At 42.6% G+C, this 17,108-nt stretch overlaps 1 protein-coding gene across 1 annotated transcript in view; it reads right to left on the bottom strand.

The window, feature by feature from the left end:
* MAP1A (microtubule associated protein 1A) overlaps positions 1–17,108 on the bottom strand; it is a 1,667,185-nt gene that overhangs the window by 360,534 nt on the left and 1,289,543 nt on the right. Inside the window, exon 3 of the mRNA XM_044077731.1 lies at positions 15,079–15,161. Coding sequence (XP_043933666.1) covers positions 15,079–15,161 — 83 coding nt within the window. The remainder of the gene's footprint in view (positions 1–15,078; positions 15,162–17,108) is intronic.

Below are 17,108 nucleotides of genomic sequence, written 5' to 3' on the forward strand. Positions count from 1 at the left end.
AATGCACATTAGTAGCGTTGAGGCCTGCACCCCCTTCTGCATATTTTAATTAAGGCTTTCCTAGGAAACTTCATTTACTTTATTGTTCTGTATACATTATGTTCTAGAAAATCTAAGTCAAAGTTTGTAAAGATACTGCAATCACCACCACATTAGGATGCCTTAAAAGTATCGCCGACTGATGCATTCAGGCCTTAGAGAATGAAGACTTGACTGTAATGCTCACACATCTCTTGAGCAACCAATATCCTTACATTTCCCTTCACTGTGTATGAGGGACTTTGAGTTCCTGCATTAAGGACCAAATGGGCAGAGCAGTTACTACCAACCCAGACTGTACCAATAGTTGTAAAGTGGTCAAACTGCAGACTGTTACACTTATGACAGCCACTGACATACTCTAATGATTTGTACCATAAGTATGATGTTTCCCCGTTTCTCTTTTTTCATTCTTCTTAAAAAAGAAGTTTGCAGAGATCAGATTGGTTGACTGCAGATATAATGGAGAAGGTGACGCATGTAATAAAATATTCTGGAACAAAGAAACAGTGTGCCACGTCAATTAATACTAGCTCCTCGATGATATCAGAAATAAGTGAAACTAAACGTGTTAACAAATCTTTGTTCTTTAGCATGACGAAGAACTCAGAAAACAATGTAGCCAAACCAAAAAATAAACAGTAATTCATTAAACAAAATGTTTGGGTAAACCCAATACAGGAGTGTCAGCTAAGCAAAAAGTACAGTTTTGTACCTACCATAAATGTAGATGTTCGAGTGTTTACCCTGCTGCAGTCATCACACTTGGGTTATCCTGCCATCAGGCGGTCCCACAGTCGGCCCGAATTCCAAAGTCTTGGTCCGGTGTCGGTTGCTGTCGCTTCTTCCCTGATGTCAGTGCGCCAGGGGTATATAAGAGGCATCCGAGGCCATTTTCTTCAGTTTTTCTTGCCCCAGATGTCAGGTGCCCCCAATAAGTAGGCAAAATATATATATATATATATATATATATATATATATATATATATATATATATATATATATATATATATATATATAAACATATAGCTATATAAAAATAAAACAATACCCTTAGGCACAAGCAAATACACCACAGAGGTAGCATAGGATAGAGTGGTAGAGATAAGTTCAGCTAGTTCAGAGGGGATGGAGGGAGGGTAACCTGGACTGCAGCAGGGTATACACTCGAACATCTACATTTATGGTAGGTACAAAACTGTACTATGTTCATCATGTTACCCTGCTGCAGTCATCATACTTGGGTAGAATCCCAAAGCTAAGGATGGGAGGTGGAGTCAAAAAGGGTTAGAGGAAGCTAGAAGGCCCTGCAAAACTGCAGTGTCGAAGCCAGCTCTAGTCTTAGAGTAAAGTGGTAAGTGATAGTGTTTGGTGAAGGTGTGTACTGAACTCCAAGTTGCAGCTTCCAGAATATCCTTGGTAGGCACCCCCCTGAGGAAGGCTGTAGATGTAGCTGCTGCCCTGGTGGAGTGGGGCCTAATGCTAGCAGGAACTGGTTTTCCATGGTGGGTGTAGCAAAAATGTATACAATGTCCTATCCATTTGGAAATGGTCTGTTTTGAGATAGCCTTTCCTTGTGATGCTGTAGCATAGGATACAAAAAGCTGGTCAGATTTTCTGAAAACCTTAGTTTTATTCAAGTAGTAACGTAGCTGCCTGTGAATGTCCAAGGAATGCAGGAGTCTTTCTCCTTTGTTCTGTGGATTTGGAAAGAAGGTGGGTAAATGGATGGTTTGATTTAGAGCCACACTGGATACCACCTTAGGCATAAAGGAGGGGTTAGTTCATAGAGAAACTCTGTCTTGATGAAAAAATGAGGAAAGGCTCTACCGCCATAAGAGCCTGAAGCTCTGAGACTCTTCTGGCTGAAGTAATTGCTAGCAGCAGGGCAGTCTTCCATGATACAAACTTTAAGTCAGCTGAGAAAGCTGGCTCAAAAGGAGGTAGCGTAAGTTTTTTCAGAACAAAATTGAGGTCCCAAGTTGGTGTTGGTGCTCTCCTGGGAGGCCTAATGTTTTTGGCCCCACTGAGAAACTGCCTTAGAAGTGGATGTGAAAATGTGAAAAAAGTGAGGATCATTGTTGTAGTGAGCTGAAATAGCTGAGGCGTGGATTTTAATAGATGAAAAAGAAAGTCCTTTGTGTAACATCTCAGTTAAATATTGTAGAATCTGAGGTATGTCTGGCAGAAGGGTATTTTGGCCTTTAGCTTGGTTCCAGACGCAAAACCTTTTCCATTTGTCTGAGTAGGCTTTCCTGGTGCTGGGCCTCCTGGCCTCCAGAATAACATCCATAACAGCTTGTGAAAGAGGAGCTGGCTGGTTGCTTAGGAGATTTGCCATGCAGCCAAATTTAAGGTTTTGAGCTGGCTGTGTAGAATCTGACTGTCTTGCTGTGTGAGCAGATGAGAAATTTGTGGTAAAATCCATGGTGGGCCCTGGGCCATATTCCTTAATAGTGGGTACCAGTGCTGGCGTGGCCAGTCTGGGGCAATGAGTATAATTCGTGGTCTCTCCATCCTGACTTTCAGCAGCACCTTTGTGAGAAGGGGCAATGGAGGGAAGGCATATACTGACAGCATTTTCCAACTGAATGAGAGTGCGTCCACTTTTCAAGCTTGATGGTGAAATGTCCTTGTGCAAAATTTTGTTAGCTGATAGTTTAGGGGGCTGGCAAACAGGTCTATGTCTGGGTGTCCCCATTTTTGAGTTATCATTGCAAATACTTGTGGATCCAGTTTCCACTCGTGGGGATTCATGATGTTTCTGCTTAGGTCGTCTGCCAATGTGTTCTTTTTTCCTGGCAGGAATTGAGCTTGTAATTGTACTTGGCAAGCCAGTGCTGTGTTCCACATGGTCATTGCTTGCCTGCATAGAGGGTAGGAGTGTGTACCCTAGGAGTGTGTACCCCCTTGTTTGTTTATGTACCACATTACTGTGGTGTTGTCTGTCCTTATTATAAGCTGTCCTGGATGTAAGAGGTCCTTGAAGGCTGTCAGGGCATTCTGTACAGCTAGCATTTCTTTTTGATTGATGTGCAGATTTCTTTGATCTGCAGTCCATATGCCTTGAACGCACCGTCCTGCCATGTGTGCCCCCCAGGCATAGTCCGATGCATCTGTTGTCATAGTTTGCCTGGCTGGGGGTAAGGTGAAAGGCTGACCCTTGTTGAGGTGACATGCCTGTGACCACCATAGAAACTCCTGTTGAATGCAGGGAATGAGAGGTATCATTGTTTCCAAGCTGTGGCTGTGTTGATTCCATATGCTTTTTAGGTACCATTGTAATTTCCTCATATGCAGTTTTGCAAATGGTATTAGTAGTATGCAAGATGCCATGAAGCCCAAGGCCTGCAGAATTTTTCTTGCAGGGAGTTGGGTCTTTGTTGCCATTGTTTTGAAGTATTGCGTTAGCTGTAGTTGTTTGTCTGGCATCAGGTAAGCCATCTGGGCCGTTGTATTCAAGCTGGCACCCAGGAATGTCATATTTTGTGAGGGCACTAGTTTTGATTTATTTTTGTTTACTGTGTACCCTAGGCAACTTAGAAGGTGTTTTACCAAAGCCAGATGATGTAAGAGAGTGTCCTTGCTTTCTGCTTGGATGAGGCAGTCGTCCAGGAATGGATATATTTGAATTCCTCTTTGTATGCAGTATGCAATTACTGGTGCCAGGCATTTTGTGAAGACCCTGGGTGCAGTAGATAAGCCAAAGGGCAGTGCAGAGAATTGGTAGTGGGTTGAACTTGCAATGAAGCGGAGGTATCTTCTGCAATTTTGTCTGATAGGGACATGCAGGTATGCCTCCTTGAGGTCCAACGTTACTAGCCAAGCTTGCTTGCCCAACATGGGAAGAAGCTGATGTAGTGTTAACATCTTGAATTTGGGTACTTGCACGAAGGTGTTTAGAATTGAAAGGTCCAGAATGGGTCTCCATGCATTGTCCTTTCTGGGGACTAGAAAAAGCCTTGAGTAAAATCCTTGGCCTTGCTCCTGTGTAGGTACCAGTTGAATGGCTCTCATGTCCATGAGAGCTGTAATTTGTTTTTGTGGCTCTGCCCATTGATTTTGTGGCAGGTTTTGCATGACTTTTATCCTTGGAAGGTGTGGAAATGGAATCTGTATCCTTGTGAGATAATGTCTAGGACCCATTTGTCCTTTGTGACGATGCGCCAGTTGTCTGCAAAAAGTGCTAATTTTCCTCCCAAGGGAGCTGCCAAGAGAGTTTTGCTTGGCAGTTTGTGGTTTAAGTCATTGTGTTTGCCTTCTCGTAGTTTGGGACCTGTCTTCTCCTCCCTTCTGTGTTGCAGTGCCCCATTGGCGAGGTTTGTAAGGGATTTGTGCTTGTCCTCTGCCCCTTGGGCACCTGTATTTACCCCTCTGTGGTCTGTCAGAAGCTGGAAAGGACCAATTTTTTGTTGGCCAACTTCTGCTGAAGCGTGGGGGCTGTACCTGTAAGAAATCTTTGACCATCTGCATAGATTTTGCCTTATCCTCCATTTTCTTTAAAACCTCTTCTGCTTTAACCCCAAATAAGACATCCTGCTGTAAGGGTGCATCTAGTAACTTTGCTTTAACATGATCAGGCAGAGTTTGTTCCTTTAACCAAGCATGTCTACGTATAATAGACCCAGTAACAACTGCTCTACAGGAAGCTTCCAAGGAATCAAATCCACACTGCAAAGTATGTTTGCCCACCTGTTCAGCTGCATGCAACAGATCCTGCATTTCCTTGAATTCGGACTGTTGAGGGAGTGTGCTCATCTTTTGTTTTATTTGAGACATTAGGAATTGCTGGTATTTAAGCATGTGAAATTGACAATTTAGTGCTCTCATAGCCAGAGTAGCTGAGGTGTAAACCTTCTTCCCCCACCTATCTAGTGCTCAGGAGTCCCTTTCAGAGGGTACAGGATTTTTGGCCATAGAAGCCGTAGCCCCTTTGGGACCCTGAGAGATTGTCTCTGGATCAGCAACAGGGCTTTTGAAAAGGAATTTGTGTGAGTCAGGCACTCTATAGTATCAATCTGGTTTGGCTGGAGCAGGAGGCAGAGAATCTGGATTTAGACTAGATTCCAAATAAACATCATCCACAATGTCTAAAACTGGGGGGATAGCAAGTGGTCTGTGCTGGGGGAGTAAAAGAAACTCTAGGAGCCTTTTCTTTGAGTCGGAGTAGTCCTGACCTTCCCAGTGGAAATGTTCCCTCATGGTATGTAAGGTTTCCCCAAAGAAATAGTTTTCAGGGGGAGAAGCTGAGGGAATGGAATCTTCAGTATCAGAATCTTCATAAGGGGGAAAGGAGTAATCCTGTTCCTCAGAGGAGCCTGAGGAAATAGACACTTGATCAGAGGAGGCATAATCCTCCTCTTGTCTAGGCCTTTTGTCGGGGGAGGGGGGGGGGTGGGAACACCTGATTAAAGAAATTAAATCTTCAGCCATTTTAAGCATCTGTTTCTTAGGCATGGGGCCTTGAACTGGAGACTGAAGTGCAGTCTTTTTTGGTTTTAGAGGAGTCTTAAGCTTAGCATAAGATTTTATGGTGAGAGTAGTCGGTCTGAAGACACCTTCTGAAACCGAAGGTGTTTCTACAGCACCGGCTTCTCCTTCTGCAATGTCGTCGGTAGGGCCTAAAGAAAATGGCTGCGTCAGCCTAGAACTCTCTGCTAGAGAATCCGACGTGTTCTGGGGTTCCGATTCTGCAGTAGCCAGAGGCTGCATAGGCGCCTCACTGAAAACCGGAGGACCGGCGATCGGCCTAGCCGAGGCCTCGGAGTCTGGCTTGGATCTAGGCTGCCTGTCTTTATCTTTGCGTTTTTTATGCACGCCGGTAGTCGGTTGCTCCGACGGTATATTGTAATTAAATTTCCTACCGAAGTAGTGTCGTGCAAAATCAAAGCATCGCTTTATAGTTCGCTTATTGAACCTAGCACAAAACCGACAACCAGTGATGTCGTGGTCTGGGCCTAGGCAAGGTATACAATAAGAATATAAGTCCTTATGAGGTATTTGCTTCCCACAAGAAATGCAATTGTTAACTTTTTCTGATATCGGACTGAGGCAAGAAAAGGTTCCCCAATGGGGTACTTAGCTTTGAAGACTTCGGACTGAAACTCAATTCGAAAATCTCAGGTGTCGGCCGACCGGCACTTGCGAACTGCTTCTGCTTCGGGCACTGTGCGGCAAGAAAGACTGAAGAAAATGGTGTCAGATGCCTCTTATATACCCCTGGCGCACTGACGTCAGGGAAGAAGCGACAGCAACCGACGCCGGACCAAGACTTTGGAATTCGGGCAGACTGCGTGACCGCCTGACGGCAGGATAACCCAAGTATGATGACTGCAGCAGGGTAACACGATGAACATCAATGACATTATTAAATGGCTACTAAGTGGTCCACAGGAACTAGACATACATTTTAAAACTGAGAAAAATGCACTGTAAAACCAAACCTGGATACAGTATGATTGTTTTCTTACTGTTTCCTTTGACTGTGAGTATTTAGACTTACTTCAACGAATGACATACTTAAATCACATTCTGCAATGATAAGCTTTGCACCACCCTGGCAGATAGAATAATATAGTACAGGGTGTGGGGGCAAAATCTAACTTCACAATTTCTGTTACATCAGGGCAGTGGCAAACAGCTCTCCAAGTTAAAGTAATGGTGTGGAAAGTCATATGACTTTGCACTACAGTGCAAAATTATTCAGAAGCATGTTAATATGACTCATGATCATTAATTTAAGGAACCAGGATAAAACAAGTGAAGTTGATACAGCCCATCACACCCCCACCCCAGGCATTCTCCATATATAATCTCTGTTGCATTGCTCAGTGCAGCTGATATGTTTCAAATTCTATTAGTAAGCCTAACTAATCATATGAACAAACAGACCAAACCTATGAAAGGCAACAGATAAAATAATAATGGTGACAATCACATTTTGTTTGGTCAGTTTTTTCAGCACATGAAAAAATATACCTATTGCTTTTATGACCGGCAGATTCTTCACCAGGACGTTACTGAAATGTAAATCTCACTTAACATTTTAATACAGTAATGTGAGACCCTTCCAATTCTAGACCAGCCAGTAGTTAACTTTGCACATTTGTACGGATTGCTAGCTTTCATCCAAGAGCTCTGCAGAGTACATTACATTGCCTTGGAATCTGTCAGAAGGTAGCACAATGCATTTATATATACCACAGAAGCCACCATTTCTCCATGAATATCTCATGCCTTCGGCTTCTTTTGTGCCATCAGAAAAGTCTGCATGCAACTGCCCTCTGCAGTAGCTTCATTATGAGCCCACTGTAGCAACTATCAAGTCCTATGAAGGCAATAAACTGATGCTTATTACCTCTATGATATACTACAGCCTGTTAGTTTGAGTCTGAGGTTTGCTTGAGGTGGGTTAAGCACTGAGGAATTCAAATACTATACTGACAGAATAAGGATAACTTGGCGAAGTATAGTTCCCAGTGACACATTACCGAACAGATTTTTTTCAAGCGCTCCTTGGCTGTACACACAACCACTAGTTTATGTTTTGCCCCAAAGTTTTTATACTATGCACTGCTACCAATATTAATGACTATGCCAACCCTCTTTGACTTCCTATTATTTCACAGAACAAATGGTTCCTCAGACATTCAGTTAAAGGAATTAAACCTGCTTCAGTAGGTACATAAAGCACACTGGCATGTTAAGACTCATATCCCAACATCTCCCTCATGTCTGCAATAAACTTCCACTACATGTAAAGAACAGCAGCAGTCTTGCCACCTTCAAGTTGAAGCTAGATAATCGGATGTGTGGCTTCAAATTCTCACCTGGTCTATCTTGTACTGTCCTCCTTGAGGCTAGAGGGAACTTCTGAAAATGGGTTATATCGGTTAGCTTTGTAATGGTCTGTAGACTGATTGCTTATTATTAACCTTTGAACTTATAAAATACATTGCAAAACACCTTATACAAAAGGGTCCAAGACACAAGTAACCCACTCATGAATTATGACGTGACATTACGCAGGTTGTTTATACACAAAGTAACCCAAAAGTTGCAATATGGATTACACATGCAGAAACAGTATCATCTGTATAAGTGAGGCATCTACTTGAAGGACAGGTATAATTTTAAGATATGATCTACTAGTATGGCTTTTATGGAAATACATCTGGAGTCACAGTGGAACTTCCTGGTACCCTTTGTGTTATGTGGAGATGATGCATAAACTCTACTGGTAGCACAAGTGGAGAAAGTACAGTTGTGTACCTACCATAAATGTAGATGTTCGAGTGTATTCACTGTTGCAGTCATTACACTTGGGTTATCCTGCTGGCAGGCTACTCGCAGTCGGCCTGAATTCCAAAGTCTTGGTCCGGCATCGGTTGTTGTCGCCTCTTCCCTGACGTCAGTGCGCCAGGGGTATAAAACATGCAGCCAACACCCTTTTCTTCAGTTTTTCTTGCCCCAGATGTCAGGTGCCCCCAAAAGGGTAGGCTAAAAAACATTGCTAATAAAAGCATGCACTAAAATAACAATACCTTCATCTACAAGCAAATACACCACATAGGTTGTATAGGATAGAGAAGTACAGATAAGTCCCGGCAAAGAAAGGGGGATGGTGGGTGGGTAACCTGGACTGCAACAGTGAATACACTCGAACATCAACATTTATGGTAGGTACACAACTGTACTATGTTCATCGTGTTTCACTGTTGCAGTCATTACACTTGGGTAGAATCCCAAAGCTGAGGTTGGGCAACTGGGTCTAAATAGAATTAGGAGTAGCTATAAGGCCCTGCAAGACTGCAGTAGCAAAGCCTGCTCTGGATTTAGAGTAAAGAGGCAAGTGGTAGTGCTTAGTAAAATGTGCACTGAAGTCCAAGTTGCAGCCTCCAAAATATCCTTGGTTGGTACTCCTCTGAAGAAGGCTGCTGAGGTGGCTGCTGCCCTGGTAGAATGTGGTCTAATGCCCTTAGGCACTGATTTACCATGTTGTGAATAGCAGAAACGAATGCAGTGTCCTATCCATTTTGAAATAGTCTGCTTTGAGATAGCCTTTCCTTGTGATCCTGCAGCATATGACACTAAAAGTTGCTCAGTCTTTCTGAAAGTTTTAGTTTTGTCCAAGAAGCATAGCTGTCTGTGTATGTCCAAAGAATGCAGAAGTCTCTCCCCTTTATGTTGCGGGTTTGGGTAAAAAGTAGGCAAATGAATGGTTTGGTTAAGAGCCACACTGGACACTACCTTAGGCATAAATGTTGGGTTTGTCCTTAGAGAAACCCTGTTCACAAGGAAGATAATAAAAGGTTCCACAGCCATTAATGCCTGTAACTCTTGAGACTCTTCTTGCTGAAGTTATTGCTAGGAGCAGAGCTGTTTTCCATGATAAGAATTTTATGTCAGCTGTATTGGCTGGCTCAAAAGGAAGCAATGTGAGTTTTTCCAAGACAAAATTGAGGTCCCATGCAGGTACTTGTGCTCTCCTTGGAGGTCTTATGTTCTTGGCCCCCCCTGAGGAACCGCCTAAGCAATGGATATGAAAAAATTGGTGGGTCTGTATCGTAATGAGCTGAAATGGCAGAGGCATGGATCTTAATTGATGAGAAGGATAGGCCTTTGTCCAGCATCTCAGTTAGATATTGTAAAATCTGAGGAATATTTGGAACAAGAGTGTCAATTCCTTGTGGCTGGTTCCAAGCAAAGAATCTCTTCCATTTTTCTGCATAAGATTTTCTGGTGCTGGGCCTCCTGGCCTCCAAAATGACATCCATAACTGCTTTAGAGAGAGGTGTATTCTGAATGGTTACAGTATCCTCCATGCAGCTAGATTTAGCGTTCCGAGTTGGCTGTGCAGGATCTGATTGTTTTGTTGGGTCAGTAAATGAGGAATTTGAGGCAATGTCCAGGCTGGGCCTTGGGACAAGCACCTTAGGATTGGGTACCAGTGTTGGCGTGGCCAATCCGGGGCAATCAGTATCATTTGTGGCTTCTCTTGTCTGATCTTTAGGAGTACCTTGGGGAGAAGAGGCAGTGGAGGAAAGGCATATACTGTAAGGTTGTTCCAGCTGAAAGACAGGGCATCCACTTTCCATGCTTGTTTGTGATAAGTCCTTGTGCAGAATCTCTGAAGTTGGCAGTTGTGAGGGGAGGCAAAAAGATCTATGTCTGGGTGTCCCCATTTCCTTGTTATCATGCTGAAAATTTGTGGATGTAGTTTCCACTCGTGAGGGTCCATGAGGTTTCTGCTTAGTTCGTCTGCCACAGCATTTGTTTTTCCTGGCAGGAATTGTGCTTGTAGGTGTACTTGGTAAGTCAATGCTGTGTTCCACAAAATCATGGCTTGTCTGCAGATGGGGTAGGAATGTGTGCCCCCCCTGCTTGTTTATGTACCACATGACTGTGGTGTTGTCCGTCTTTATCAGAAGCTGTCCTGGATGAAGTAGGTCCTTGAAGGCTGTCAGGGCATTTTGTACAGCTAGCATCTCTTTTTGAATGATGTGTAGATGCCTTTGGCTTGTGGGCCATGTGCCCTGAATACATTTTCCTGCCATGTGGGCCCCCTAGGCATAATCTGATGTATCTGTTGTTAGTGTTTGCCTGGCTGTGGGTAAAGTGAATGGCTGTCCCTTGTTGTGGTGACAGGCCTGTGCCCACCATCGAAACTCCTGTTGCAGGCAGGGAATGAGTGAAATTAATGATTCCAGGCTGTGGCAATGTTGAGTCCAAACACTTTTTAGATACCACTGTAGTTTCCTCATATGCAGTCTTGCATATGGAATTAGCAGAATGCAGGAGGCCATGTAGCCCAGAGCCTGCAGAATTTTTCTTGCAGATAACTGGGTCTTTGTTGCCATGTTTTCGAAGTAAGAAGTTAGATGCCTTTGTTTGTCTGGCGTGAGATAAGCCATCTGGGCAGTTGTATTTAAGCTTGCACCCAGGAATATTATCTCTTGAGAGGATACCAGTTTTGATTTCTTTTTGTTTACTGTGTACCCTAGGCAAATTAGTAATCTTTTTACAAACGCCAGATGTTTTAGTAGAATGTCTTTGGCCTCTGCTTGAATAAGGCAGTCGTCCAAGTAGGGATATATTTGAATTCCTTTTTGTCTGCAAAATGCAATTACTGGGGCCAGGCATTTTGTGAAGACCCTGGGCGCAGTAGATAAGCCAAAGGGCAGTGCAGAGAATTGGTAGTGCTTTGAGCCAGCTATGAATCTGAGGTATCTTCTACAAGATTGTCTGATTGGGACATGCAGGTATGCCTTTTTGAGGTCCAAAGTTACAAGCCAAGCCTTTTTAGCCAGCATGGGCAGAAGCTGCTGCAGAGTCAACATTTTGAATTTCGGAAAGTCCAGAAAAGCATTTAGAATAGACAGGTCCAGACTCGGTCTCCATGCTTTGTCCTTTCTTGGTACTAAGAAAAGTCTTGAGTAAAATCCTTGTCCCTGCTCTTGTTGTGGCACTGGCTGAATAGCCCTCATGTCCATGAGGGATGAAACTTGGTTTTGTACCTCTGTCCATTGATTGTGTGGCAGGTCTGGCATACCTTTTGCCTTTGGAAGGGTGTGAAAGTGGAACCTGTAGCCCTGAGAGACTATATTTAAGACCCATTTGTCCTGGGTAATCATGTGCCAATTTTGTGAAAAAAGTGCTAGCTTTCCCCCCAAGGGTGCTGCCAAAAGATAAATGCTTGACATTGGCAGAGGGAAGTCATTGGGACTGTTTCCTATATGGCTGTGATTTGTCTTCTCCGCTTTTGGAGGTGGAAGCACCCCACTGTTTGGGCCTGTATGCGCCCTGGGGCTGTTGTCTGCCTCTAGGGCATTTGTATCTGCCTCTTTGTGGCCTGTCTGACACGGGAAAGGACCAATTCTTAGAAGGCCAGTTCCTGATAAATCTGAGTGGCTGCACCTGTAAGAAATCCTTCACTATCTGCATAGATTTAGCTTTATCCTCCATTTTCTTCAACACCTCTTCTGCCTTAACACCAAACAAAGTATCATGCTGTAATGGAGCATCCAATAATTTTGCTTTAACATGATCAGGCAGAGTCTGTTCTTTTAACCAAGCATGCCTTCTAATGACCGAGCCTGTTACAGCAGCCCTGCAAGAGGCCTCCAGTGAATTATAACCACATTGCAAAGTATGTTTTCCCACTTGTTCAGCTGCATGCAATAAATCCTGCAATTCCTTGTTCTCAGCACATTCAAAATTTGTCAACATTTTCTGTTTTAACAGAGACATTAAATATTGCTGATATTTAAGCATATGAAAATGACAATTCAGAGCCCTTACAGCCAAGGTAGCAGAAGTGTAAACTTTTTTCCCCCATCTGTCCAGTGCCCTAGAATCTCTATCTGAGGGGACAGGGTTTTTTACAGTAGCAGCTTTGACCCCTTTGGGATCCTGTGAAATAGTTTCTGGGTCAGCAGCAGGGTTTTTATATAGAAATTTATGAGAATCTGGAACCCTGTAGTATCTGTCAGGCTTAACAGGTGCAGGAGGTAAAGAGTCGGGAGACAGGCCGGACTCTGAAAAGACTTCATCTACAATGTCTAGAACAGGAGGAATAGCAAGAGGTCTGTGCTGAGGAAGTAAAAGAAAGTCTCTGAGCCTTTTCTTAGAATCTGAATAATCTTGGCTCTCCCAGTGGAAATGCTCCCTCATTGTATGCAAGGTTTCCCCAAATGAGTAATCCTCAGGAGGAGAAGCTGAAGGAATAGATTCTTCAGCATCAGAATCCTCATAGGGAAGAATAGGGTATCCCTGTTCTGAAGAGGAGTCAGAGGAAATGGAAACCTGATCAGAGGAATTATATTCAGTGTCTTGCCTAGGCCTCTTATCAGGAGGGGGATGGGAGCCCCTGATCAAAGTAATTAGGTCTTCGGCCATTTTGAGCATCTGTTTCTTAGGCATGGAAGTCTGCGGAGAATGCTATACTTGTTTTCTTGTCTTTAAAACTGTTTTAGTCTTTGTCTTTGATGCTGAAGTTGGCTTGATATAGAGCTGTGTAGGTCTGAAAACACCCTCAGAAGCCGATGCCTGCTCAGAGGCTCCGGACCCATCTGAGGGATTAGTTTCTGAAGGCCCAATACCTTGAGTATCCAGAGGCTTAGCTGTCTCCACGTGGGAGTCGGAGGCAGCCTGTGGCTCTGAGGTAGTGGGTGTCAGGGGCTGCGAAAGCGCCTCACTGAGAACCGGCGACTGGCCTAGAAGAGGCTTCATCGGTTTTGTACCTCGGATGCCTGTCCTTTTCTTTTTCCTTGCGTTTCTTATGAACTCCGATCATTGGCTATTCTGACGGCATTATGTAGTTAAACCTTCGGCCAAAGTAATGGAAAGCAAAATCGTACCAACGCTTAATAGTGCGTTGGTTAAATCTAGCACAAAATAGGCAACTAGCAACGTCATGGTCAGGGCCTAGGCAAGGAATACAGTAAGAGTGAAAGAGTTTCCCCAATGGGGTACTTAGCTTTATTGAAGACTTTGGATCTGAAATTCAATTTCGAAAATCTCAGGAGTCGGCCGACTGGCACTTGCGAACTTTGCTTCGGGCACCGCGCAGCAAGAAAGACTGAAGAAAATGGCGTCAGCTACATCTTATATACCTCTGGCGCACTGACGTCAGGGAAGAGGCGACAGCAACCGACGCCAAACCTAGACTTTGGAATTCAGGCCGACTGTGGGTAGCCTGCCAGCAGGATAACCCAAGTGTAATGACTGCAACAGTGAAAAACGATGAACATCATGAACACATTGAGAGGAATAAAATGAAACAAACACAAAAAACAATCTGAAACTACATTCAGTGTAAACTTGAAAGGAATTTTTTTCATGGGAAATCTTCCTACACCTCTCCTGCTGGACTTTGTGCTCCTGGTAACGTGCCCTTAACACAAACAACTACACTGTGTTTGAGGGCTAAGGAGAAATCCAACTAGCAGCAATAAGTCTCAATAAAATGCAACCCTACAAATTGCCTGAAAATTACATTTCACACTGTCGGTTACTCTGCACCTTAACTATGATCCTTACAAACCTTTTCAGTATCTCTTCCAACTAAAGCTGCCTTCCACGCTGCTCTCTCTCTCCATCTAGGTGAAATAGTGGTAGATCAGTGTATTCTGGAAATTACATGTGTATGCACTGTACAAAAAGGTTATACAACACTATCTTACACAGGCATCACTATCAAACAGCTGCGCCATTGAATTAATGTCCATTCTTCTCTAGGAGGCTTAGATGGATATTTTGCTATTTTCCCTTCCTCAGTTGGAGGTTACACTAGCACAGGGCTTATAAACTGCAAAGAATAGTCCTTAGTTATGGCTCAGCATTACCAACCCAATCCTACACTTAAAAATGAAATAAAACAAAGAAGCCGCAATGAACAACTACTTCTTGCAGTCAGCAGATTTCTTTGAAAAGCTTAATGTTCAGTTTTGGGAATTCATTTCTTTAAACATTGCCCAGTGTGGAAATGCAGATAAAATATTTTTGCTAAAATTATTTAAATCATCAAGTCTATTTCAATTTATGTGAAACTTTTTTTTTTACTGCAACTAATTAGTTCAAAAATTAAAATGATTTCCACTGTGAAGACTCAAGATCTTCCAAAACACACACACACACACACACACACACACACATGCACACACACGTACACTGCATAAGAAGGCACAATATAAACCATCCCCACAACATCTGAGCAAATATCCAAACTGATGTGCAAACAAGAGTGCAGTTTTTGTTTGAAGTGTGTAGTACAAACCCTAGCATAGAAAGTCAGCTGGAAAGAAGGCTGCAGGACTGACAGAAGGAAACCTGGGGGTGCAGTTGGAGAAGGAAAGTAACAACCTGAGAAGAAAGTACTTATAAGTGGGGTAGCATACAGAGTTCATAGAACTGCTGTGCTGCACTGTTTTTGGGGGGGGGGGATACCCTAATCATTCCAGGTATGGCTGAGGTCCACCAGTGTCTGTACTAACAAAGAAAAAGGACTCAAAGTAAAAGCATGAAAATATGTTAACGCACCTCTGAGATGACACTTTCTGCAGACGGATTCACAAGAACCACAGTTTCTAAGACATCACTTCGATGGTGAAGAGTTCTTTGGCCTGAAATATAAAAAAAAGAAAAAAAAAACAAAGGTTAGTAGCATCCTTGCAATGCAAGGGCGATGACTGGTAAACTAAATGACTCCCAAGTTGCTGCCTTTCAGTTTTGAAATGTGTGAGTGGAGGAGACAGCTTGCAAAACTATAATTTATGCACTGACCAACTAAGGCTTGTCTGCTAACCTACGTTTTGCATTCTGGTGGCAATGTGAGAAGCCACTGATTTTGGACCATTTTCCAGAAAAGACTAAAGGTTCCCATTACACATAAGGGTGCACTGTTTTCAAATATGCTTAAAAGTACCTCTATGCAAATATAAAGATTACTTTATAAAGAAGAATATAATAATGATGTAACACTTTTAGTGCAGGACAGCTCTTGAACTCTCCTTTTCTCAGTTTTCAACAATGACCTTAATCTGATCATTCCTCAAGCTACATGTATCCAATATGCTGATGACTCCACACTAATATGCTCGGCTACCTCTGCACGTCAACTCCAGGCCATTACCCAACAGTGGTTAACACAGCAAAAAGCTGTTCTTACAGCATAGCCTCCTCCTGAATCCTAAAAAGACAAAACTACTACTCTTCACTCCCACACAAAGGTCCCCCCCAATTGACTTCACAGTTATATCCAATGATGGCATCGTTATATCTCCTGACCCAACTACCAAGCTCTTAGGGGTAACAATAGACCATAATCTTAGATTTGACACACATATTAACACAACAATTAAAACAGTTGACAGAAAATTAGGCTCCCTCTATAGAATTAAACCCTTCCTTACTCCAACAGCTAGAACAACTATTCCCCACACCCATCTAATTTCCACCCTCCTCTACGCCTCTCCCATCTATACCAATGTATCAAAAAACAACCTTAACAAACTAGCTACCTCCTACAACAATATTGCCAGATTTGCTACTGGTTCCTCATTTAGAACTCACCACTGTCAAAACCTAAAGCAACTAGGATGGCTAGAACTTCATAATCAACTTCATATTATACCACTTATTATTGCCCATAAGATCCTTTATCTTCCTAAAAATACTCCTATACTTTCTAGCCTTCTAACCCCCTACAGTAATTTGACAACCCTTCGCTCAGCCAATAAAGTACTAGTATTTACAGTCAAATCCAAAAATAAGGCCGGTGATTCTCTGTTCGCCAGCACTGTCTGCAAATCCTGGAACCTGCTTCCCAAGGAACTGTCATCTCTCTCCTCAGTGAAACTGTTCAAAAAACAACTCAGAGAATACCTTAGTAACCACTGGTTATGCTCATGTAGTAACCCAGACTAATCTTACCACCACTTTCTCTGAACCCTACCTACATAACCATTTGTAATGTAATTCCAACTCTCTCCATGCCTCAGAGAGTAGACACACCTATACTAATTTAGTACTTATAACATTTTCATAATATGATCTTCTTCTAACTATGTACTTGCATAGCTTGCAGCAGTAACTTATCACATATAAATATCTATATAGACATTCTTTATACTTCTTATTACATGCTACCCTAAAGTTGCTATGCTACTATAGGGTAAATGGGATGACTCACTGCTAAATACTGCTCCTGGAGCTGCTATATTTGTTTGTGTATTTTTTTTTCACCTCTCTTGCTTATTGTGTGTCACTTTAAAATTGTTTGTTTATCTGTTTCTTATCTTCTGCTACTTTAATAGTAATATTTGTCTATATAACATTTGTATTCTTCACCTTAAAATACCACTGTACCTTAATTTGTTACAATTTTACTTATCTGTACCTGAAGTTGTTAATATTTGCTTATGTGGAGCTTTTCTCCCCAGGCCTCTACTGAAAATGGACATATATCCAGTTAGACTAGCCCGGTCAACAAATGTAAAATAAATAAATAAATAATAGAACAGAAAACTAAAATGACACATATACTCTAAAGAAACAAAAAAAGAAAAATG

This window comes from Protopterus annectens, chromosome 7.part0 (assembly GCF_019279795.1).
Source record: "Protopterus annectens isolate FY-2018-M chromosome 7.part0, PAN1.0, whole genome shotgun sequence".
NCBI classification, from domain to species: domain Eukaryota; kingdom Metazoa; phylum Chordata; order Ceratodontiformes; family Protopteridae; genus Protopterus; species Protopterus annectens.